The 25,843-nt window shown below is 45.5% G+C and overlaps 1 protein-coding gene and 1 non-coding gene across 2 annotated transcripts in view; one reads left to right on the forward strand and one right to left on the reverse strand.

The window, feature by feature from the left end:
- Positions 1 to 2,665: 2,665 nt before the first annotated feature.
- Positions 2,666 to 2,737, reverse strand: Trnag-ucc (transfer RNA glycine (anticodon UCC)). The gene has a single exon. It is a non-coding gene; the product is annotated as a tRNA-Gly (tRNA).
- A 3,392-nt stretch (positions 2,738 to 6,129) lies between these two features.
- LOC131263086 (follicle-stimulating hormone receptor) overlaps positions 6,130 to 25,843 on the forward strand; it is a 70,156-nt gene continuing 50,442 nt past the window's right edge. Inside the window, exon 1 of the mRNA XM_058265234.1 lies at positions 6,130 to 6,509. Coding sequence (XP_058121217.1) covers positions 6,130 to 6,509 — 380 coding nt within the window. The remainder of the gene's footprint in view (positions 6,510 to 25,843) is intronic.

Here is a 25,843-nt window from a genome sequence, read left to right on the forward strand (position 1 = left end):
TGAACGTAACAAAATTGTGAAACATAATGCCACAACCCCATGCTGGTCTCGCTTCCAGAATGACGAATGTGAAGCACCTTGTGTTTGACATAAGAAAAAAAAAATCTCCTCCACAACCCCGACCAGGGAAAACTATGCTAACGCGTGCCCCCGCGGAGAAAAGTGTTGGAAATTTATTAATAAACACGCATCTATCTGGCGAAAAACGCATACCGTGCAGCGTAGTAGCTGTAGGAACAACTTTTCTCCAAACAACAACAACGACAACAACGTCGCATAAAACAACATCCCCCTTACGATGGGGGAGTTCTGTTTTTATCCCACTCGCGTGTGTACCTTCCCCACAAAGATGGAGTTCAAACTCAAAACCACACGAGTCTCCAAGAGGGGGCGTGTTATTTGGTTTCTTTTTTCGGTGCAGCAGGTGGTGGAAAACTTCCCGGAAGCACTGGGAAATTGAGGCGCGCGGAATCAGGTCACGGCGTTTGATATCGGCGCGATAGTGGCGAGTGAAGATGAAAGAGATCGAAGGAAAAATCTCGATCGGGGCGAGAGTGGCAGAGCAGGAGAGAGTGCATTGGCAGGGGGCAGGGGGTGGAAAATATTTATGCGCAAATGTTAATGAACCGTGCGTCGTAACGGGAGCGCGAAAGCGGGGGCGATGCGGTGTAGGACGGCACCGTGAGACCTCCCGGAATCATCGCCCTCCTGTCGATGTTGCTCTCACGAAACCGTACCGCCCAGATGTTTCAATCGATGAAGATGACGTCAGAAGAGTGGCCGGAAAAATCCGTAGCCTCTGGCAACCGTCAGAGTCTGGAATGTGAAGAGAATATTGTCGCCGGGGGGCCTGCTTTGATTGCGTCGGATTTTTGGGAGGTTTTGTGCGAAATTGTTCTTTGCCTCGAGATGAGTAAACATATAAAGGCTTTATGGAATTTTGTACGCCTTAAGGTGAAAAACTAAAAAATACGACACAGTTGTTATTTTTTCCGCTCATGGAAATTTGTTTTTCTACATTCGCAAAATCTATTGAGTTTTTTTCATGAAGTTTTGGTCCACACAATTTATCCAATATTCATTCAGGTAATTTAAAAATAACCGCCATCTGAATCGTCGTTATGAGAAGCATACCTCATAAATTATGCCCTTTCCCCACCGATTTCCTAACATGTCAGGAGCCGGTTTTATACCTTCGCTAATGAAATGTGACGTTTCCAGAAGTCGGTGTCAAACAATCCCGAAGAAAGGTGGAACAGGTGCCACAGCGAAGAGAGTGGAACAGATTCACAAATTAGTGCGATCGTGCGTCGCGTACTGACCTGCGACAATTGTGTTCGGCCTCCGGGAGTCTTTCGCCTTCCCCCAAGCAGGCGATATTAGCCGCGATCGGAAAAAGTTTTGATGAATGACAAAAGTTAATTACGGTGACGGGGTGTAGAAATTGTGCAACGCGCTCGCGCTGACATTTTAGTGGCAGGAAGATTAATTGGTATGTCACTCGCCGTCACCACGTCTCGGTACGTTCGGTGGTTTGGTTGGGGCTGGTAGGAGGGTGGTGGGGGTAAAAAAACTCAAAAGAAAGACGTACGCCCTCCACCTTCGCTTTCTGCGTAGCGGTTGATGTGTGTGTGCGATTGGAAAGGACGACGGGGGTTAAAATTCGGTCAACCAGTCAGTTCGAATTAGCGTTTAATGATCGTTCGCTTCCGGGATGATGCGAGTCCGTCACCGGAGCGATGCACATCGTCCCGCTGCCAAATCAGTGTTGGGTGAAATGAAGGAAAAAAAGACAGCATAAACAAAAACCTGTGTCGTGTACCCGCTTGGAACACTTTCCCTTTCGCGATCGCGCCGGAAAAGATCCGTCCGTCGCGCTAATGGGTGCACCGTCGGGGTTCATCGTGAGGGTTAATGGTTCGTTTAAAAAGTCATTTGGGCCGGTTCGCATCGTTCCGACGCCGTACGCCGATGGCGCTGGCCGTGTGTGAGTTTGTGTGTGGGTGTGATTGACGCTGGCCAAAGCACGTGTCGGCGGTGATGTGTCGAAGGTGCTAATGTATCAGTGCAACTGTCACGATGACTTGTCACCCGGACTAATTTTCTGCTACAGAAATCCAGCACCATGTTCTGTCAAGTGTTTCTGTCTATTTGATTTGATGGGTGTCATTCAATAAAGCGAATCAAATTAAACATAACATCTAAAGAAAAATAAAATTTCCATAAGGAAAGTATGATGCATGCATTGGAACTAGTGTTAGTGCCTTACGAATCTATTGGCTAGATTCATTCATATGAATCTTTCACCTAAGATTTATTCATATGGATTCATGAAACTTATGAGATTCGAATCTTCAAACGTAGATGAATCTTTCGATACCCTAATGAATTTTCATGAATCTTTCATGGATCTTTCACGAATCGCCACGATTCTTCTATTGGCGTGGATCATGCAACCGAAAAAAGGGGTCCCTTAACCCATTTTGTGCTCATCACTTTTCATCAGTAGATATATTTTTATAAATCATGAATCTCTCATCAGAAGATTCATTAATCTTTAAAATGCCAAGAATCATACAGATGCTTGAATCTCAATCTGAATTACACAAATTTAACTGGAACGTTTCACCTCAAACCATGGGAAAACTCATTAAAAAAAAGCTTATGCGTCGGCCGGGAATCGAACCCGGATCAACTGCTTGGAAGGCAACTATGCTGACCATTACACCACCGACGCTTGATGGTAGAAGGGGCATTGATAAAATGTTTTTATTTTGGAAAATCAAACAGGTAAATTCATTGCTTCAAAACTTATTTTTACAAAGTATGATTGTTTGAAGATGGTTAAACGTCAATCTGATATCTTCCGAAAGTCTATGAAGCTAACTAAAATATGTATAATATTTTTAGTACACGTCGTTCACTATATGATCTGTTTCGGACAATGTCGAACGGCCAACAAGGGACCAATGAGCTTTCGGAAAGACAAGGACCATTACATAATCAGCCCAATACAGGAAATTCATTTGTTTCTCTTTTTAAAGCTTCCCCAAGAGCTAATTAGCAACAAGCTTGCCAGTGATCGATATTGCTTCGGCAACCTGCTGCCAGGGCTGCAGTCGCCGGATCGTAAATGTAAACAACAGTAATTAACGAACGCGCGCCTCCCGGGCACCCGCGGGAGATCGTTTTGTCGTACAACACTCGCGCGAAAGGAAAGAATACCTTTTAATTAGGCTACATTACCGGCTGCAAGCAGCTCCGGTGCGTGCAGATTTTCGTACCGTTGTGGGAAAAGCGCATGGAAGTAAAGCATATCACCAGACTATCGGGAAGTCGATACAAACATAACAGCCCTTGCAATTACGATCAACGGAGATCGCGTGAGCCTCGAAGCGCTGTGCTTGGAGCGCTTGGAGAACTTTCAACCGGCACCGTCGCGGGGCAACCATATGGTCCGAGCTGTACCAGCCGACTCTGGGGTGCCCGCGAAGGGACGGTGCTGACCTTGACAAGTTCACCCGCGATCTGGCACAAACCACGCAGACGACGCCATGACGCGCCGGGTGGCTTTTGGACTGCCGCGCAGCTATGACGTGCGGTATTTGGAGCGTTTGACTTCGCGGTGTCATTGGAAGCCCCCACCCGCCGAAAAAAAAAACTGAAAGCTCACCCTAGCGGTTGTCGTCACGATCTTTTAATTTACAAAATGTTAGGATATCGTTTGTCGAACGATTGGATCAATTTCGAAAGGTAGGAAGTGAAGGTATTAATTTACCAGCAATTAGCAGTGGCGGGTTCGATTTCGTCGATATATTTTTTTTGTTCCACTCATTGTAGGCTATAGTACATGGAAATTGAAATGGAAACTTCATTGAGTAATTTGATCTGATCTTGTGTTTTTGTACCGTGATTTGTTGATTTCTAGTTCAAGGGTGAACGTTGAATAAGACAACAGTTTCGAACCAAAAGACGCTAAATTAACTCCGTCACAGTTCTACCTAGATGAGAAAATGGCTCCAAGAACAGTCCCACTGGTTTTTTTTGCATTTGTGTATAGTTTTTGATCCAGAACTGAACAAAAAAATATATTTTTCTAAAAATTTTGGGATTTGTTTTGATTAAATGCTGGTCAGTCAGTATTATTTGTGGCTGTGATTAGCAATAATTTGTTGATAATAAGCTAAAATATAGTTCATTTACATCGATTAATGTCAAATATATGAATAAAAGTTTTAAAACACATGAGAACGTGTTTTTTAAGCCGGTACACTCGAAATAAACGACGCACAACGAAAGTAGAAACAAAACGTGCGACAAAAAACTGGGCAAGCCAGTACAAATTCCATCCGCAATTCCAGCAAAACTGTAAAGGGGTTAAAACGAAAGTACAGCTAAAAACTTGAATTATTGACTAATCATAATCTGTTCTTCAAGTAGCCTCTTAGAAAGCTACCCATCTGAAACCATCTGTTTGCCACATAAATGATTTAAGTTATTCTTCCAGTCGGTTAACCGCTTGTTGGGTCACACATTTTGGCATCCAACTTGGCACCTCCTTACCGGGTGCATCAAGACGAAAGTGCAGTGGATTTTTCTCGCCCATTTTGCTTCTTTTCGAACCTCGCACCATCGTCGTCGTCGTCGTTGTCGACGGTGACCAAAAATGTAAACAAAAGAAAGGTCAATAATAATGATCGATTAATAAAAACATGAATCAAGCGCAGTTCACCTTGAACTGGAACTAGTCCGCACCGGTGTGGAGTTGGCGGTGGGAGGAGAAGAAGAAGGTGGGGTAGAGGGTTGGGGAGCACGATGGGTGTACGTTAGGGTGCCCACCATCCCTTTCTGGCCGCGCTTGCCACGGCGACATGCCTCGGCGTCGTATGGAGGCTGCTGGTTAATGCCTTACGCAATAGGGTCTGCTGTGCTGCAGTTGCCCTTGCCGTCTTTGTTACTCTCCATTGGCGCAAAAATAAAAAAAAAACAGTAAGAAACAAGACAAGATAAAAGAGAGCTGAAGGCAAAAATCAATGCTCGACAAGTTTGCTGTACCGTTTGCTTCGCTCCGCTCGGCGAAGAGATTGTCCGGCCGAAGCCTGAAATGGTGCGCGGAGTCTTGACCAGCGGCTTACTACGTCAGCGGTGGAACCCGAGTTACAATCGCCACCCTCCCCTGGCGTTTCCCTCGCACTCACGGGGGGGAGAGGCACACCTTCTTAAGCTGGCGAAGGCTGTGACAAACCCCTGCCTGATTGGAGGGCTTTCGGATGTTTCTTATTTGTAGTTTTCAACTCTCGTGATCGGGCCGACCCGGTTGCTTTGGGATTGTTTTTTTCTTAACCCGCTCCCGGTCGGTCGGCCCGGACCCATACATCATTCGAGTTTCGGCGCGAAAAAACGACCTCGAACGCACGTGAATTAAGCGTAATTACCGATCGCTTTGCAAACAATTTGCCCTCGCCGCTGATGAGCGACATTATTCATCTGCGTTGTCTTCGGGAAGAACGAAACATGAACCATGCAACATACACATAAACACACACACCGGATGTTGAACCAATGTGGCACGTTTCACTCACCCTGTTCTCTGTCTCCCTCCCTTTTTTTAATTGCAGATCATTTCGACGACAACGTTGCTAATTCGACGGAATCGACACCACGACACCAGATCGGAGCAGGCTTTGGAGGTGAATCGTGATCGCGGGTGAAAGTGTGCGAATCGAGCGTGTGCCGGAGACGTTCATGCCGGCGTCCGGCTGGAACGTCACGCCATGTCACCGGGCGGCGTAGGGAGCCCGTCGGAACTGCTGACGGCCGAAGCGACGCAGCAGCCCGGGTTGGCTGATCGGCGCAACCGTGGTTGCAGTGGCGCAGTGTCTCGTGAGTGGAAGTGAAAAGTGCGCGCGTGTGTGTGTGTGTGTGCGTGTTCCGGCACGCAGAACATATGAGCCGTGGTGTCGGAGGGCGGTTCGACGCGGCGGATTTCCCAACCAGCGAATCTCCGGGCGCAATCCGGGCCTAGGTTGGTGGTAGTGCGTGTGTCTCTGTGTTTGTGGGGGGGGAGAGAGAGGTGTGCACCCGGTCAGTGTGGTGTGGTGGTTCTTCGGTGTAGCCGCACCCGGTACTATGGCCATACGAATTATCGACCCGCAGACGGCGGTGAAGGGCCACGTGGTGCTGGTGCTGCTGGTGCTGCTGCTGTTCCAAACCTGCCGGCATCGGGCCGTCGGGCTTGCGCCGACGGTGCCGGCGACCGGCCAGACGAAGCTGATGCTGAAGGAGAGCCTGCTGATACCGTCGATGGACCCGGAGAAGGAGGCCAAGGCGATGTACGAGAAGGCGCTGCAGCAGTACGGCATCTACGGCAAGACGCTGAAGGAGATCTGCAAGGCGTGGGTCGCCCGCGGGTGCCAGTGCACGGGAACCAAAGAGGAGGTGACGCTCGTCTGCCGCGGGATCGGCCTCGACGCCGTGCCGGTCGATCTGCCGTCGGAGCTCGTCAAACTGTGAGTACCTGCACTATCAAACAATTATCAATCGCGTGCGGGCGAACCGTTTCTTTGGGTGAGCTTTTTTTTTTTGGGGGGTGGATCTGGGAGAGATACGAACCACGTTCTTCCCAGGGCCAATGGTACCCTACACAGATTAAAGATATATGCACGCTGCGTCGGTGGCGCGCCACCGGAGTTATCGGCCCAAATGTTGGCCTGACATGCCACGACGCAAGGGGGGATAGACATTCTGTCAGATAGAGCTGACACGGTTCGATCTGTCTTCTTTCGCAATCGCTTTTGTCACGGTTTTTGTGACAGTAAATCTGTCTTCCCCCACGGTACGACCAGACCATGTCGTTACCTACATAGATACGCGAGAGTACGTAAAGTTCTTTTATCTACCTTTTTTGGAAGGTCCCACATTTTGCTCCTTTTTGGAAAACTCAAAGACTCCACAATCTCGAGACATTCCATCGTAAACAGGAAAGGCTCAGGGTTTTAAGGGAACGCCTTATATATAAATACTGCATAACTTGGCCGTTGTGTCCCAGACACCGATTAACGACACGCCGGTAACATTACACATTTTCTTGCACCGTCACCGCAAGCGCATTCAACTCGCGGTAAGTTCGGTTTTCTCGCGGTAAAGTTGCCTCCCCCCACCCTTCCTCCCCTTGGAGAAGACGCCACAACACCCGCTTCTAATGACACCACACGAAAACTACACCACACACAACGGTACAGCGGCGGTTTGGCGTCGCTCAATCGAGGCACAACAATGCAACGAACTCATTTTTCATAATTTTTCTCCCCTCCGCCCGGGTCACCCAGTCACCTCCCCCCACCCCCACCCTTTGCCCCACGGAGCCTCCGGGCGCGAGTTTTGAATACTTTGACGATGGCGTCTTCGCGGTATTAGCTTCAATCGTCATCTTGATGCGCGCGGCGTCCTCGGCGACGGAGGTGACTATTTTTAAAAACGCCAAGCGAGACACCATTTAGCCGCCCGGGAGGCCCTTTTGGGGAGACGCGGACGGTTGGTTGGCGTTTGTTGTATTGGATCGAATTGCCAGAGTTACCGAGCATTTTTCTTGGCTTGACAAGTATACCATGAAAGCTGAAAAAGTCAAAGTAAGTGATAAAAGAGTTACAAGGATTTGGACTAACGTTTCGCATTCATTCAAAAACTGATAAGAAAAATTATAAGTAAAAGAGATAGCTTCTTAAATTTTAATGTCTTGTTAGGTAGTATTTCATTGTTTTGAATTGCATTAATTATCGTTTATACTTATGGCGCAAACTTTTCTTAATCTAACTTTTTTTTTGTAGCAAATCATTTAACACATTGACTGCCATGGCTATCGTTATTGATAGCCAGCTGTCATTAGTTCTAAAAAGTTTTTACCCCATAAATAACTGAAAATGAAACATAAAACCTATAGTAATATTAAAAACTAATTCTTTGGAAAGCTTTTAAGGCCTTCAAAAAATTTTAGGTTAAAAATATTATAAACACATTTTAATCAGGAAAGATTGTACTAAAACAGGGCGCTGAAAACGATTTGCAGTCAATGTGTTAAAATAATAAATTGTTTCATTACACATGATTTTCATCGTTGCGAGCTTACAAGTTATAAAAATTTTACTTAAAAAGATAAATGAAAACTCATATTTGCGATTTACTAAACTTATCATATGTTGTGTTGAACAGTTCACCACAGTATACTGGAAAGATACTGTATAGTATACACGAAAAGAAATCAAAAGATTTGCTATTTTCTTTTGTCTTGAAACGATATTGAACTATTTCAAATTAATACTTCTCCCTCTCTGAGACCTTATTAAGAGAATAATATTACTGTTCGGATTTGTAATTTTTTATCTCAACTAGAGGTAAAGTGGTTTGTTTGTATTAAAAACATGCACAAATGACTTCTCCAAATAATGATGATGAGTCCCACATCTTACCCCAACACAGGTAATGGCGTGAATTTGTTATTCAAACAATCTTCATTCGAACAAATACCATCAGCAAAATCCAGCTGACACTGTCTGGTGTTAGGGCTGGTAACTTTCAGCATATAAGTAGGTAAACGTGACAGGCACGTGCACGCGGACACCGCACGAAACGGATAAGGCGTCCCATATGGCGTTAATTCGTTTTTTGCTTTGCTTTCGCCGCATCTGCGCTATGTTTTACTAAAACCGAAAATACCAAATCACACTTGAACGAAGCTTAGCACACTTTTCATGGCGTTTTCATTGATTGCCGCCCACCCAAAGAATCGTTATGTCTGTCGTCCGCCGGAGCCAGGAGGACTACAATGTTGCACCACACTCGGCACAGCGTGTGTGAATAAATAAACGCGATCAGAAGTTGCGCCGCGGCCAGAGTATCGGGAGTTTTCCCAAGCGCGTGCAGGAAATGTTGGTGTTTGCAGCCGGGCGGAAAAATAGCATCAGGTGACGGGAATGCCTCAACTTGACTTGCATCGAGTGGTCAAATTTCGAAATATTCACCCCCCGGGTTTCGGTGTCACTCATTTGCTTTTGTTCGGTTCGCGTACTAGAATTGCACAACTTCTGGTTCATCTTACCGAGCATCACATCGACGTATGTTGAGTTCTTTATTCGGGGGAACGAGTTTTGTAAACAGGTTGTTAGATTGACGGATGCGGGCAATTAAATTTAAATTATACTAAAGCGCAAACCGTGAAACATCTCGTCTTTCACCATCATTCCGTAATCTATGAGAAAGATGGACTGTGATTTAAATTTAAAATGAAAACAGGGTGTGAGATATCGCTCTCTATTTCCCTGAAAATGCTTAAATCTCTCGAGCAAATCACTTTGCACACAATAAAGTCAAATTCGAACAACAGATCAACCCATTCCCCATCAGTTTATTGATCAGTTCCTTTGCTGGTGCTGCCGTTTATTTTTTTCCCCTTCTTTTCGGTGCAAATTAACATAACATAATCTCGTCGAACAGATTTTCCACACGTTCGTTCCAAACACGGGCGTGTATAAATAAACCCCGTGCTTAACTAGCTCTTCCCGCTTGTCAGGGTGCAAAACGTTTCTTCACCCTTCCGAGGGATGCCCTAGCACTACCGACACTGCTTATTATGCTTTGACAAATCCAACATGCTACTGACGTTCGGGCAAACAAATCCCGTACCCGAAACGATCAAACGCTGTGCGCTGTACATACGTTCAATTCACCTACATCATAAATGGACAAACTGTGGGGTTGGCGGGCTCCTAAATCAACACCGGCGGGCAAACTCCTCCCCCGAACGAAGTCGCGGCGACTGGATCGTTTGCCAGAACTGGTTGCGTTGATATGTTTGCGAAAAATGATTGATAGACACCGGGCAGACACATGCATGCAAACCGTGCTCTCTGCCGCCTGTCAACAGTCAACGGCGCTGGCGAACTTGTCCCCCCCCTGTGTGTGTGTGTGTGTGTATGTGTTTGTGAGGTGAGTGGGAGCTGAAAACATAATCCATAACAGGTAGCAGCAGCAGCGGCACCCCCATTTCGTCGACCTCGTTTGAACCTGGGGAGCCCCTGCTCCACCCCCTTCCGTGGGCTTTATAAATCAAGCCACCATCGATCGAAAGATGCTAGCTTTATTTATCTCGAAACTGTCTTCAGACCAACTCGGCTCTGACTCGGGCGACGACTGACGGGCGGGCGCTGGAGCAAAAAACAATACATCAAATACCATCGCGCAAATATGGGCTTCCGCGTCTCCCCCATCGACCCCACCGCGGGCCCTGGTGGAGCATAAGAAACACCTCAATCGAGCGCGACCTCCATCGAACCGCCACCGTGATACGCAATCAAAGTCGTGGAAAATTCATTACACACATTCTATCGGGCATTCCCGTGAGTTATACTCGTACAGTGCAGTAGTGCGTTTGGGGGCAGGCCCACAAAAGGGCAGCCCGATATTTACGACAGTCGGTGCTCCTTCGCCCTCCCGAAGCCCGCCTCCCCGGCGCTTCCTTGTTTGGTAACATATTTGATCGAGCGGCCGGAATGTAGCAACGATTTATTTGCAAGCAAATGAATTCGAATTGATTTGATGCTTTCGCACGATTGATATGCTGCCATTTTTTTAACCTTTTCCTCCGTCTGAATGGGAGGCTCACGTTTCATTGGCAGGCAGCCAGGGGGCAAAAAGTAGCTTTGCTTGAAACAAAAAAAAAAGCAATACAACAACACCGACCAAATGATCTGCAAAATGTTGCCACAGAGATGTATCAAACGAAGCAAAAAAGGATACACAAGCGATAAAGTGTTCAATTTATTTCTCCCTGACGACCGACCCGTCCCCGGGGGTGTATCGGGTTTACGCTACGATTTCTTTCTAATTTATCATTGCCTTATGGCCTACGCCCTATCCACGTTTGATTTTGTGGTGTTTTATGCTACGATTCCCCTCCCATTGATACAGCGCCCTCCTTTTTCATCCGCTTTTAGATGAAGCTTTCCAGTTTTTTGTTGCACTTTGTTTCGCCTATCGCTTATTTCGATTTCATAGCCATTTCAAGCCAACATACGGTTCCCTCGTCACCGAGTCGCAGTTTTGCTTTGCCAGCCTTTGGTTGTTGTTTGGGTGTTCGAAAAAAAGGAAAACCATCTGGCTACTGGCAACTCGGTAACGGTAGGTGACCAGAAAAGGACACGAATGCATTCCGATGCTGGTTCTCATCCTCCCTCCCGCCCTTCCTCCTCTCGATGGTTCCAAAAGAGAGGTTCCATTTTTCATTCGTCAGCAAACCATAATTGTGTGCTGCATTCGTTCGCTTTGGATCGATTTTTAATTTCTCGTCATTTTATTTTATTTTTCCAATCGTCGGAAACCGATGGTACCGTCTCCCACCAGGCGCGCCCGTGGTAGTGGTGGTGGTGTGATAAACTGGTTTTTATTAATTAGATACAATAAAGTTGTAAATAAATCAATTTATAATTTCGATTAATATGTTGCGTCGGCCCGATAAGCGGCTCCGGCCGGTGATTGAACACATTGCGGAGTGCATTAATTTTTGCATCGTACCATCGTGCATTCCGGACGAGTGTATGTGGTTGCATTTTATTTCTTTTTTTTTGTCCTGGGGTATTTTAAACCTCCTGCTTGCTGAAGCGCCAATGATCGCGATCTGCGGCGACATCGATGCGTCCAGCGCAGCCGAGCCCAAACGAAGGCAAAAGGCAATCCGGTTGGTTTGCGCTGATCAGCTTCGATCGTGCAGAGTCACGCACGGTTTTTTTTTTGTGAAGTAATATACACAGTAGATCCTGCAGACACCCCTTTTGTGGGGCGTGACGGGTGAGCTTTTCGGATGCTGTGATTGACGGACCGCTCGGAAGGCGCCCGCGCGATAATCCTTTCAGGGTGAGTCCACGCCACCGTCACGAGCGTGCCCGGAATTCCAGGGCCAAAACCGAGCCCCAATATCAATGACGGACGCGCCCGCTATCGAAGCCGAAGCCTTTAAGCGACCATTAAGCCGACAAACAGTTGGCAAACGGGCGCTCGGACGGCTCTTCATAAGTTATGACAGGGTGTTCAGGGCGCTGTCCAAGGTGCAAGAGCAGCATCGCCGGTGTCGGGTGTCCGGTTGCACGAGCCGATGGACCGAATGGACAATGCAGTTGCAATGTTTGCGGCGGTAAGGCGATCCCGAAAATGGCAGCTCGAGAAAAGCGCGTTGGAACGGGTTTTTTTTTTGTCGAAGAGACGAAGTCAGTCAACTGGACGACACTTTAAGTAGTTGTCTCTTCTGTCGCGTTGTAATTTCGGAAAAGATGGACTCTTAATTGCCGGTTTGACATTTAATTGACTCTTAAACGTGATATGATTTGTGTTCGCGATTTTTCATGTTGGACAGAAATGGTCAAAACCGGCCGACCGGGTGTATGCCACGTCGAACGCTGTTTTGTTTTGCGGAAAGATTTATTGCCGACGTTCATGCAATGCGGATGGTTTTGTTACGACCTGCCCGAAAAATAAAATTTCGAAATTTAATCCTCAAGAAGAATATTTCATAGTATTCATACCGATTTGATTGTTTCGTCAGCATTATTGTAACATAAAACATTTCAATGTTCGTTGCTCAGTGAAAGCCCACGTTAGTGATACCGATGATTTATTTTATGCGTGTGGTTTTATCCTCAAGAAATGAGAATAAACAGGTTTAACACTAAAATACATTGCTTTGGATTCTTGCCCGAATGCTTGTGAACGGTCATTTTGACCGCTCTTTTTAACACGCAATATTTTTGTCATTTTTTAACATTTTTCAACTCTGTTACCGGTTCCTTTTTAGTACATTTAAAAGCTGTTTTTGAGTTTTTATTGTTTTGATGTATTATTTTTAATCAATTTAAGCTTTCATGTTTTTGAATGTATCATCTAAATTAAAAAAAAAATGTTTATATATTAGGCCCCCTTAAAAAACTAATTTCATATTTTTCAGAGAACAGATGACGTCACAAATGTACCTTAAAGATGTAAATTTTAGAATTTTCCATAGTTTGTTTACGTCCTGTGCTTTGTCCTGTTATTCCGTACGCGAGCATTTCGAAGCGCTATACGGGATACGTTACTATAGAAATTGTCGTTATTTTCGATCTTTGAGGTCAATTTATGGAGTCATTTGTAATCGGAAAAATATGTCTTTCATTTTTACATGTTGCTCAACATACTAGCTCTATTACTCACTATTTTTTCTGGATTTACATTTTGGATAACTAAAAGATGAAAAATATCAATTTCGATATTTTCGATACCGTTTCTGTTTACACCGAGCAAGTGGAATGATACACCGAGCAAGTGGCATCGAAAAACCAAAAACGCTACAAGTTAGTAATCAAATATACTTAAAAAAAGTTTGCGTTGGGGTCCAAATGGCCGCTGATTTGATTCTGGTATCAACTTGTTTTATGATTTCTACATAACATTCGTTGACAATATTCAAGTTAGATCTGTCGAAGGTGTTAGAAAGTTATATCAAACGAAAACTTAAATGCCTGGTTTCGGTCCCATTTCACGTCCCGTGCCTGAGGGAGGCATTTTCCGATAGTTTGTCTCGTTTGCAATTGGGACAGAAAAATAATTCACAGGGACCAATGTACTCCAGCTGGCGGCGTCTCCAAATGCAGTTGAGTGTATCGTAACTCAAACACCCCGTCACACGCGACCTCCAGACCTTGCGAAGCTTCAATAGTGTGCCAAAATTATTTATGATTACTGCCGTGTGACAGATATTTATAAAAACAGCCGCCTCCCGAAAGGAAAGTCTAGCCTACCATGTATTGACTTTTTTTTCTCTCCCGTTGCCAGCCTGGATTTACTGTAATTGCGGTGGACTCAGGGTTCAGGAATATATTTCACCCACCGTTCACGTCCCTCTTGCTTTCCTCTCGCCCTTGGTCGGTGTGTTTTCCTCACGCACTGTCCGATGTCATCGAGCTGGTCAACGATCATCATTATGGGCTGAACATGTCATTACCGAAACCCATTTCGGCCGGCGCAAAACTGTGCAATCTGCTGCCGTGCCGCGGAATCGTGCACCATTTGCGACGCCCTGGTTCCTGGTGGTGCATCTTTAACGCGCCTTCCCCCTCCCCCCCCCCCCTCTCCGCGACGAAGGTGGCTGAGAGATGCAAAATAAAAAGCGAAAACAGGAAAAAAAAATCGCACAGCCAGACAACCGCCGGGGCAAGTTGCACATGCGTATTTTTTTTTCGTGTTGCTTGTTTTGCACCACGAGACGACAATGACAGCCGATGACGATGACGATTTGCTGCACGGGGCGCTCTCGATATTATAAATATTTTTTAATGTGCGCAATAATTGCACCAGAGTGCACAATAAAAATAAAATATATATTCCGTGCGTTGGGTTGCCGGATCTTCCCGTTGTGGGCACCCGGTTCGGAGGGTTTCTTTTGCGTTTCATCCTCATGCAGCCTGAAACGAAGATGGATGCTAAAGACGATCTCCGACGTGACACGACCCGGATCGTGTCAGGGCCAGGTTGGAGGGTCTGGGAACTGGCTCCCGCTTTCCCGGTTCCAGAAGCTCCCGGGTGTCCACATTCCATTACGCGGACGACAAATGAAGGCTAATGGGAGGGCATAAAGATGCTGATGGTGAGAAAAAGCTGAAGAAAAAATTACGTGATTATTAATTTCATCTGAATCTTCTTCAGCAGTGTCTTCTTGAAGGATATACTTACCTTTGTCATTTCCAGCAGTCCGTTGTTGTCTGGCTGACTAATGGTAAACTTAGGACTACGCGCCCGTTCGTGGGTGTCCTGCGGTCATGGCTGCCGGAAAGTAAGGTCCTGCCAGAGGAGGTGCACTTTCGGGGTGGTGATGCCATCCCATTTAACCTGCCTTCATTTGGCGTACGGTTTTTAATTCGTGGCTTCCCATCTTTCTTCCCACTTGCCATTCCAGCTTCCCTCGCCCGAGTGATTCTATAAATTATGTGCAATTATTATTAATGGCAATATCCGTTTTCGGCGCGAGTAACGGTCATAGATTCATTAATTTATCGCGCATTAATGGCACTTTGGGAAAATGTATGCAATACGACACGCTTTTGCAGCGATGCGCGCTGCGATTTTTATTGCCCATTCGCTCTCCGTTGCTTTATTTCGTTAATTTAATGTAAAAATTCACCCGCGAAGTGGCAAAATAAAACTGCAACGCGACCCCACCGGGCCTCGGACGGGCAAGGTAATTAGGGGACATTGGTGCGATTTACGAGACGAGTTTAGCCAACGATACGGTCGCCCAGCGTCAGTGATCCATGACCTCCACTTGCCTGCTTAAGATGCTGCGCCGGTCCGTATTTGGTACCGGTCGTTTATTTTAATCATATTTCGTTTGGTTGATTGATTTATTCGACGTCGAGCGCAAATGGACCGATTCCGTGTATCGGATAGTGGCTAATAAAAATAAATATTGCTCTCCTTTCTTGTCTTTTCCTTTGCATTTTTCCTGTTCCTTTTTTGTGTCCCTCCCCACTGATGCAAAACGGGGAAAAGGCGGCCCCCGAAGCGGGTTGGTCAAGCGATTGGTGATTGGTCGCTTAATGCATGTGCTGTTTTTTGATCCAGCTGTGGATCGCATTAAGGCAGTGCACTTTTTAATTGACGGGTATTATAAACTTGTCCGGGCCGCGGGATACCTTCGGATAAATTGGATCCTCCGCACCGGTGTGTGGATCGGGTCAGATTTCAAGGCGCTGGAAGTGGTTCTTCGTAAAACGCCGATGAAATATTGTTATTATTGGCGGGACGCATCAATACAGCACGTTATCGACAGTTATCTTTTTTTCGTAAATTGATGGAAAGCAATCGGTCGAAGTAATGGATTTTTCATTTCACTCTTCACTATATTATCATTTTTCGATCACCTACTTTCAAAGAAAGTGATTTTTAATGAGAGATTCCTGGCCTTTAAGCAAATGCCTTCTGCAAGATGGCGTTGAAAAATAACCCACCTGCTAAACAGATGTGGCCAAGTTAATTTTCGTTTTAATTATGAGTCAAACTTTTTTCGCAACTAGTAAGAAATGCTCTTAAAGTCGCGAAGCCAAGACGAACACCAAACTGCGGTATCCATAAATAAAGGGATAAATAAATCAATGAGCCAATAAACTCCCACCGCCGAAAACTAAGCCATAATCCAAAAGTAAGCGAAAAATCCGATCAAATCGGTTCGGCCACCGACGTACCGTCTGTTGTGTCGGCATTGATTTCAGTTTTATTGCTAATAACCCGTTCTTAGAGCAACGATATGGGACCACGCGATGGACCGTTTCGGGTGGGTGCGAATCATTGATGTTCGGGAAAGCAGCATCATTTTTTGTGCCAACCCCATTGCGTGGGGTTGTGTGTGCGCGAATTCCTTCCGTTGTTGTCTGTTGCTTGCCATCTTTTGTTGCCCCATCTTGCGATGGTATTATGATGTTTTTCTTTCTCAGTTCGTTGGCAGATTTGGAGCACGCTTCGCGGTGCCTGCAGACACTCGCGAATGCAACTTGTCAAAGTTACGCCAGTGTGAGGTCAAAAAGAATAACAAAACGGCCATCTTTAGGGCAACACAACAAAAAAGAATAACATCCTGCGGTACAACCTCCAACCAAAACCAGAACCAAACCGGGTGTTCTTCCTTTTTTTTGTTGCAACCTTGTTCCGCACACCAAAATCAAAGAATCTTTCGTCGGGGATATTTAGTCTGGCGAAAGCGTCTTACTTTTACGGTGTGCGTCGCTGGAAAGCCGAGTGCGGGAGGCTTCTGTCTCGAGTTTGTCGACACTGGCCAAAAGTCAACAAGTTTCCAGACGTCGATAGCCTAAGGAGTTCGATTTGGGATCGTTCGGGCCGGAGCGGCTGGATTCGGTAAGGAATTAAAGTGCTGTTGATCTATCATTTTTTCTTACCGTTATTTCTCCAACCAACTTTCAATCCGCCAGAGTTTGCCAAGATTGTAGGAAAATTGAGACGATTAAATTGTTTCGGCAGATCGTAACCTTTCGTCATAGTTGGTGTGAGCCAATATTTCATAGTTTCTTGGCTAAAATATTTCTAAAGTTTAATTTGCACAACCCATTTTATGGACAGATTGGCTCACACAGCTCTTTCGAGTAAACTACAAATCGACTGTGCTCATTAAAAATTCTAACCCCTTGCTCGGCTCGACCGGTTAACGTAGCCAAAGCTGGACATCGGTTGATCGTTTTATACGCATCGTATAGCTTCGAGTTTGATGATCGGCAACTCGATAGTTGATGCAAATGTTCCAACTTCATGTTTATTTCGATCGTGTGCAATCGTTTCGGAAAACCCAACGACGTACGGTAGCGACGGAACCAAACCGTAATCAAACCGTTTTTATGGCCGATCACTTTCACCCCGAGCACTTGATTGAAACCACCCAATAGGGGAGCTGCATGCCAGCCCAAAGGGTGGAAAACTAATTCCAAACGTACCGATTTTATGAAACCTGCTAGAATGAACTGTGCACCCTAACCCAATTACGCAACACCAGCCGATGGCGAGAAGCTTTTCTTGGTCGATATCCGATGGAGTAAGTCGGTGGAAGTTCCCGCAGTGGTCCGGTAGTTCGAAACCACCAACATCCGGTTCGACGTCGTACCGAACACGGCTCGGAATGTAGGTTAATTTCCTTTTGTACACTTTCATCCATGCAAGTCCATGCATATTACAATATCGGTCGCCTTCCGCCAAGATGTCCTCCGTCCGGGCGTTGATAGGAACCGAAACGGAAAGGCCAACCATTGCGCCAGCCTTGGCCTCGCCGACGTCGCCTGCAAGTCTTTACGAGTTTTAAAGAAACTGTCGAGCCAAAGTCGCTTGCCGAGTAAAACCCGAAGAAGCGATTCATGGGAATCGATTCCGTTGCTAAGCCAAGGGGAAGTGTAGGGGGTGCAAAAGGGGCCATGGATCGTCCCGGATTGGCTGCCCGCCTCGGTGTGTAACGGTCGCCCGGCACGGATTTTTCCAAGCGCTTTCCACGACGCTCGGTTGGTGGAACCGATATTGACACTGACCGAATTGCAGTCTGCATGTGCAGTTGCACTATCTTGCAGCTTCCCGATATCAAACCATTTGTTCTCTTTGCACTTGGTGTGTGTGTGTGTGTGTGTTTGTGTGCGCCGCACTGCTTTGTGCCGAAGCTGCAAATGAAGCGCGCATCGTAAGCCCTGGCCATGGATATAAAACCGGATGAAATATAACACTAAAACGCACATAAAAGTTTAATAACAAATGGATGTCCTGTGGTAGTAGTGATCGAAAGTTTTTTTCCTTCTTCCTCTCCTAGCTTTCTTCACATGGAATGGGGAGGTGGAATAGGTTGCTTCGGCGGGGGGACAATGTGGCGAAAATGATACCGACCAGTAGCGAAATGATGTTATTGGACGGTGTCGATAAGGAAGCAGCGCACATTGGCCCCGTATGGCTACCCTCGGGGTGCTTGGTTGGTGTCCTTCGAAGTCGATGGTGTCCTGGCCACCCCTTCCCTCCCTTCGGCTCTCACCTTTTGTTCGAGTTGTGCCACCCGTTCTGAACGGGCTGTCGTTTGTGACGGAACCGAAACAATATAAATGGAAACTTCAGCACAATTGCTTATCGAATTGCTTCACCCGACCTCCGTGTGTCTCCCTGAAGCTTGAAGCTTTCCCGAGCAAACGGGAACATTAAATTTAAAATTACATCGCCCTTTGCCCCCGGCGATCGGGGTTGGACATACTACGGGCAGGAGAAAAATGTGCTGTTGTCGATTAACGAAGTGATAAAGCGAGCGACAAGTACATGAACAACTTTTCATTATTGTTTTGTTTGCACGCGATTCACCAGCGGGATGCTCTTTTATGGTTCTTTTTTACGTGATCTTTATGGTGCAGTTGTTTTCCGCTTGCTACGGATTCTAAGTTTCGTATCGGACCGAATGTCCGGTTTAAATCTAGAAGCTTCAACTTGTTTTTACATTATTATTTCTTCTTTATGCTTCCAATCTTAGTCCAGGTTAGATTGAATTACACTTTGTATATGTTTTACCCCCTTAAGGAAACTTTAGTGAACTTTTACCTGTAATTTAAGAAATTTTAATCTTAAAATGATCTCTTCACTTATATCAAACTTCTTTTTTAACGATGGAAGGGTTGTGCAAAATTTGGAAAGAACGATAATCCTTTATTTTTCATCATTATTTTACTGCCGTTTTTATTGCAACGAGAACATCGTGTTTAAGCTGATGAAGGGCGTCAACACATTTCTTTTTTCCATCGTCGCAAGAGGACAACCAAATATCAGAATCAACATATTAATGCTTACACATTTGGATCCCGGGTCTAGACGTGTGTGCGCCTTACGACCGCCACCGTTGACAGACAGTAAAACATTAACATTAATGTTTCCATCAGCATTTTCTTTCAGTGTTTTTTTTTGTTTGCTGTCGCCCGCAGTTTTACCCCCCAAACGGGATTTCACAATTCCGGTGGGATGGGTGACGGACGGAAAAAAAACACGTGTAGATTTTTATGTTTTACTTCAGTCTCGCCAAATTCCTGCTGCTTTTACTGGCTTTGCTGGTGAAAAAGTGTGAGTAATGGCAATGTCGGGAAAGTCGCCGCTCTTGCCGTCGCGGTTTTTTTTTCTCTCATCTTCTCTTCTTTGATATGCAGCAAAGAAATGCATCGGAATTCCCGAAAAAAAACCCGTCGATTCTAATCCGGCATCCCGCCATCAAACGCGGCTAATCATTGTCATAATCTGCCGGTCTTTGGTCAACATAAAAACCCGTCTGGCTCATCAATTCAATTAGCCCGGGCAGAACCGTATCAACACAACGAAAGATAAGCGCTAGTGATCACAGGCGTCGTTCAACTGGCGCAGATCGCACCATTTCTCGCGACACCCACTGAGTCGCAATACTGGAGTGGCTTGAAATGTGCCCGCGTGGAGTGGAGTGTGGAAAAATCACTGCAGAAATTCGCTTCGATGGTGAAGATAATTCGCTGCCGAAAAGTTGCATAGTTTGGATGCGCCACTCGTCCTTTTCGCCACGTCTGAAGCCGATTCGAACGGCAGAGACGAGGCATGGAGGTTTTAATTATCACTCACCCGAACAACATTTTTTTTCCTATCCTTCTGACCAATTCAGTCAACATAGACTGGGAAAACCGTCCAGGGGAGTATGGGTAAAGTTAAATATATTTGCCCAATTCGACACGTTTATCGCTTCACTCGGACTTTGATGTTTGATTTGATTCTTATATTTTACGAGTCGAAACCCGACCCTTGTTAGGTAGCCAATAGAAACGATTAAGCGCTCGATGGCCAATTTGTGCTTTGGCTTCGAGGAAGGAGGAGCAGAGAATAGTTTGCAAGAGCTTCGAAACCCGCAATCCCACTGCTAAGATGTCTGGGGCGCATAAATTCCCGATTCAGACGTCGCGTCACTCGTAATCCTTGAGTTCGGTTGTAAATCGCCAACTTCCAGAACTCACGCCGAAAACTAAAACAAATAAAAACAAGGAGCTCATACGGCGGGACAGAAACCAACCAACTATAGCGTTCGTACAACCGACCGGTACAAGCTTGGCAAACGACAAGTGTTCCCTTTTGCCCGGTCCGACTTTATGTCTTTTAATTTGTAATTAAGACATGAACAATACATCGTCAACCTTTCGGAGTTCATTTACCCGGTGCTGCCAGGTTTATTGAGGCTGCTCATTGTGAGCAAAAGGTAGCCGCCACGGGAAGCCGACCAACGATTGGCTATAATTTGTAGTTAAAAGTCTGTGGGCCGCTGAGCGAAAGAACCACAGATGTTTTACCGGCCCGGTTTTGGTCGGGGTCGGGAAAACGAAACTGGAGTGCTGTAAACAGTCGAAGGAAGTGGTTTGATTACGTACTTAATTATTGACAAAGCTTAAGGTTCGACGTGCAGCGACAATAACACCTGTTCCTTGCAATTATGTTAATTTATTTTTATTTCTCGGACACGCAATGTTGTGAAAAGCTTATGCAAGCATTTTGTGGTTGGGATGGTGTGTGAACCAAATAGGTTGTGTTTTTAATTTTTCATTGTTAACAACATCATTTTGAGCTGTTGGTTCAAGGCATGATATTTCACGACACGCCATTGAGCTACGTGACACACTGTTCTTATTGACCTCTGGTGTGCTTGGATCTAGTATGATGCAATATTTCTAATTGAATGTTGTCTTTTCATTACCTGTATAGAATGATGCAACATGTGTTTTTCAGAAAGTCAGCTTCCGCTTATTTTCTAAAGTGTTATCTGATGTAACAACAAGATCTGTTGCATCGTCCTTGTTGTTACGTAAACCTTTTCTATTTTGAATAACACACAAACAAGGTTTTGTATTTACGAAATGCTCTATACAAGATAAAATATTTATTGCAATCTGCTTGAAAAAATATGAATCCTTTCAACTTGATACTGATCAATGAATGGTTGTGAAAATTATTTTAAAAAAACCACACACCAATAGCAACATCGTAAAAGAAACTCTTAAAGGAAAATTTCCCTCACGATAAAACTAAATCGTTTATGACCAACCGAAAGCCACACGACGCCAACAGGACTCACTTGCGGTCATAAATTATTCCAGCAACATTTTATTGCTCACTCACTTTGCGTCCACCTTGCTTTCCGACTTACTTTCGGTAGTGTTTATTGCACTTCTTGAGGCTTTTGCGCTGCACTGACTTTCCGCATTTCTGGAGCAGAGTCCGAAGCAGTAGAGGGAGGGTGTTTCGATTTACTTTTCTACCCCCATTCAGATGTGGCTCTGTTTCTATGGTTCGCCACGATTTGCGATCCTGATTTAGGAGGCCAACTTTATTGGCACCGCCACTAACAACATTCATCACTAATGCATCATTTAGTGCATCGCTAATGCGACGTGCGTGGCTGACGGTTGCGTATGCTTTTTCTTTCCCTCTGCTTGACTCCTGTTTTCTCAACCCCCATCGGTATCGCATGTTGCGCTGCGAGCGGGAAACCATTTGGAAGGCAGTTAAATTTGTCCCAATTCCAGCAGCTGGACAGTTCGATTACTTCTCCTTCCATCCACCGAACAGGCATCGAGCACATTTTCCTTCATGTCGCCACGGGGTGACGGTTTTTTTTTTTGGTTCACTCCCCTGTTTTCCACCTCCTTCCTTTTTCGATAACACACACGGCGCAACACTGCACATCAGATGCAATTGGCCTGCAGCGCGGCAAATGGGGAGCAGAAGCTGATACACCGAAAAAAGAGCCGACACAAACACATCAGTTTCCTTTTCTAGGTCAGCGGTGGAGGGGAGGGAGGCCTGCAGGCTCAAGCATAACACCGAAATAGGAAACATTTTTGCTCATTAAAAAAGAAAAACGGCCCGACGAACGATCGCAGTCCCCCCCTGGGGGCGCTCACTATACGCTGCTAACCATAAATCCACAGCCGGATCGGTTTGGGTTTCCGTTTTTTCCCACGGACGGAGGAGGAGGATAGGTAGAAAAAAAACCTGTCCGGTTTGTCGGAGAGTATTTTTTTTTTTCACCCCTCCAATGCGAGCACCTCCGTATCCACTGTGCGATTACATCGGCCGGGCTGCGATAAAATGATAAAAATCCGTTCAATAATTCGACTCCATGCCGCGTCGACTTTGTTGCTCCGTTTTGGTGCGGCACGAGCGGCGCTATCAAATCTCGTTTGGGTGAGCATAAAAACACAGACACACCGTCTCGCGGGAGAAATCGAATAAATGGGAATAAAAAATAGTACAGTACGGCATGAAACGGACTGTTGCCAATGGTACACTTGCCTGCCGCAGGTCCTTTTTTGGGAAAGTGAGCCGCAGACAATGCTCATAAAAGTTCGAGGCCATTTTCAGGTCGGCCTTCAGGTGGTGGCATTTATTTTTCCCCGTCGTGGTGGTGATTTTCCACCGTACCTTCGGGTGGTGTCATCGGGTTGATAAACATTCCGAGCTTTCTCCGAGGCGAGGCTTTGATCTTGTGCGGCCCCAGAGGAGCGCCGGGTGTGATCTTTACGCGAGCGAACGCGTGGACCTGGCGGTTCGTGATGTCCGTGATAAGGCAATTAATCATTTAGGGGCCACTGGCCAGCCCGTTGACGTACGCGGACAGCTGGAAGCGATGGATTGTGACAGTGCGCGATATCCTGTCGGGCATGAAACGAGACGCGCATAGTAATCGCTCTCCGACGGTCACTCCTTCCTGTTCCTGTGCGAGCTGTCACGCAGCATGAAGACGAATGGTTTTCCGGTGCGCCGACTTGATGTGGAAAATGTTGCTCTGCAAACTCAGTACATTTCTCGTCCGAAGTGGGATTGCAATCGTAAAATTGTGACTGGAGTTATCTTGTCAGAAACCATAAATAATTGAAAAAATATTCTTAAGGTAATTTTCACTTTTCTTTCTAAATGCAATCCAGGAAAATTGTGAAGAAATTTTACTATTTTCTTATTACAAACTCGCGAAAGGAAGAGGTAAGACACTAGGTAAAGAAATGTATAAGACATGACCGGCACGTGCATGCATGTGCGCGATAAATTATATGCAGTTATAAAGCATAAAATATGTCGCCCATTAATATAAATCTCCGCTTGATTTACTTCCAATGCACCGGCGGCGCACTGGCTAGGAAAATCACGTTTTGTCACGGCTCGCCGAACGTCAGCCGAAAGCAGCTGCTTCGTTGGATAAGCTATCGCTCAATCTTCTCAATTTCATATCCCTTCGGGCACGGTTCGCGCGACACCACGCCCCGGTAGGTCTGCCCCGAAGCGGCACACCCGTTGGCCCTAACAGGTTACTTGGAGCCTCTCCGGCTCGGCGCGTGATCACTATCTGTTCATCGTTTTTCACTCATTTTCCAACCACCGGTATAGGATGATGGGGGGGATTTCGAATGGAACATAAACAAAACGAGCGTGGTGGCACTTTTTTGCTTCATTAAAGAAAAAATTAAATCAATCTTCTCACGGATCGGACGGATCCCGTCCGGTCTAGACAGCTTGCCCGGTAATGGCATTCATGTCATTTTCATTCTTTAATGTCGCTCCGGGCCAGTTCCACTGGGACGATTTATGGCAGTGCGAAAGCAAAGGAAAATCGCACTAGTATTAACTAACTTTCCACAAGATGGTTTTTTCTTCTGGTCAACGGAAAAGAACACTGCACAGGTTCAATATTGCCAAAGCAAATCTAATCATCAAGCTTTAACGTTGCCTGTTTGTAGATTTCCATTACATCCAAGTGGGTTTCCCCGTAGTCCTCTGGTTTGTCTGTATCAATCAGTTCCCGCACTGCGTTTGGGATTTGCGGTAAACGTAATTAAAAACCAGGAAAACCACGCTCTTGCAACTAGCGTTACGTTTAATTACACCTTGCAAATAACGTAGCCAACGTGCGTTCCGCTGCGTCTCGCTCGCTTTTCAAGACGTAACTTCCATCGAAGAAGACTCGATTGAATGAAGTAAAAAAAACAAGAAATCAATAGCTGATTGCAATCCCGGGATTTGTGTACACACCAACCGATCTTTGATTACAGAGTGCGACGAGCGAAGTGAAAACCCTCTCGCCCCATGTCTTCACGGATCGATTGCAAGTAATCCTTCTACAGGAAGTTAAACTTTAACGGTGGCATAGTGGTGAAAGGAAAAGAAAGAGGAAGGCACCCATGGGTGGCGAACATGATGTGGCTTAAGCTAGTCCAACGGCTGCACCCGAGCCGATGACTGCAGGGTGAATGAAGTTATTTGCATATTATTTATACTTTGTCAAAGTAATCAATACCCGAAGCGTCGTTGTCGTTGGCGTCGTTGCTTCTGCATCGTCTTCTCGCCGGGTGCGCTCGCTGCGAAACTTCTGCCGACTGACCCAGTTCCGGGCGGGAGGTGATAGATAACATCCGATCGGACGCCCGCCATCCGATACGGCAGCGCATGTCGTCGGTGGTCCCCGCCCGGCCTGGTGGTGATTACTCTCTGTCACTGGATAAAAATCATCTGCTCGAGCAGCAGAGGGCTAAGGAAGGTTTTCCATCGGCTGGTGTTTGGCGAATAATTAGTGTAGAAAGTATTTCCAGCAAAGGCGATCTTAATTAATGTTGATAATCACTTGATTGAGCTTAGAAACCGTATAGGTATTTTTCTGGTGTTGCCCATCTTCAACTGGGTGTTATTTAAAAACTACGTAGGGTAAGTGCTCCTATAGTGGTGCTGGTACCAATAGTGGTTGTAGTGAAATGAAATTCTAGCTCTACGACGAAATAAATACAATGGAGATCTTTTTCAATAAATTGTGTTTGTTATATTTATTAAACCGATGGTTTTCGAAGGCCAAGTAAAGACTTAGCCTCTCAAATAACTTATTTTTAATATTACTATAGTTTTTATGTTGCATTTTCATTTATTTATGGGTCACAAATTTTTTTCAACTTGTTGCTGATGTCACCCACTTTTGGGTGACGTGTTACTCAACTTGTTAAGGTTATAAATAACTGCAAAACGAGATGTATTTGAGGCCAATGCATTGGTCAATGACCAAGACAATACAATGGTATAGGAGATTTTACTGTTCTGTATGAAATATTCTTCAAAAATAAGTTACAGTCAAAATACATTCAGTCTTTTCTAGGTTTTCTGTACTACCACCACTAGGCATACGATACCATAACCATATGAACTATACCACCATTATAGGAATAACCAATTAGGAATGTTTTCCTGAAGAAAAGTCGTGTTTCGATCATAA

This window comes from Anopheles coustani, chromosome 2, assembly GCF_943734705.1.
Source record: "Anopheles coustani chromosome 2, idAnoCousDA_361_x.2, whole genome shotgun sequence".
In the NCBI taxonomy this organism is placed as follows: domain Eukaryota; kingdom Metazoa; phylum Arthropoda; class Insecta; order Diptera; family Culicidae; genus Anopheles; species Anopheles coustani.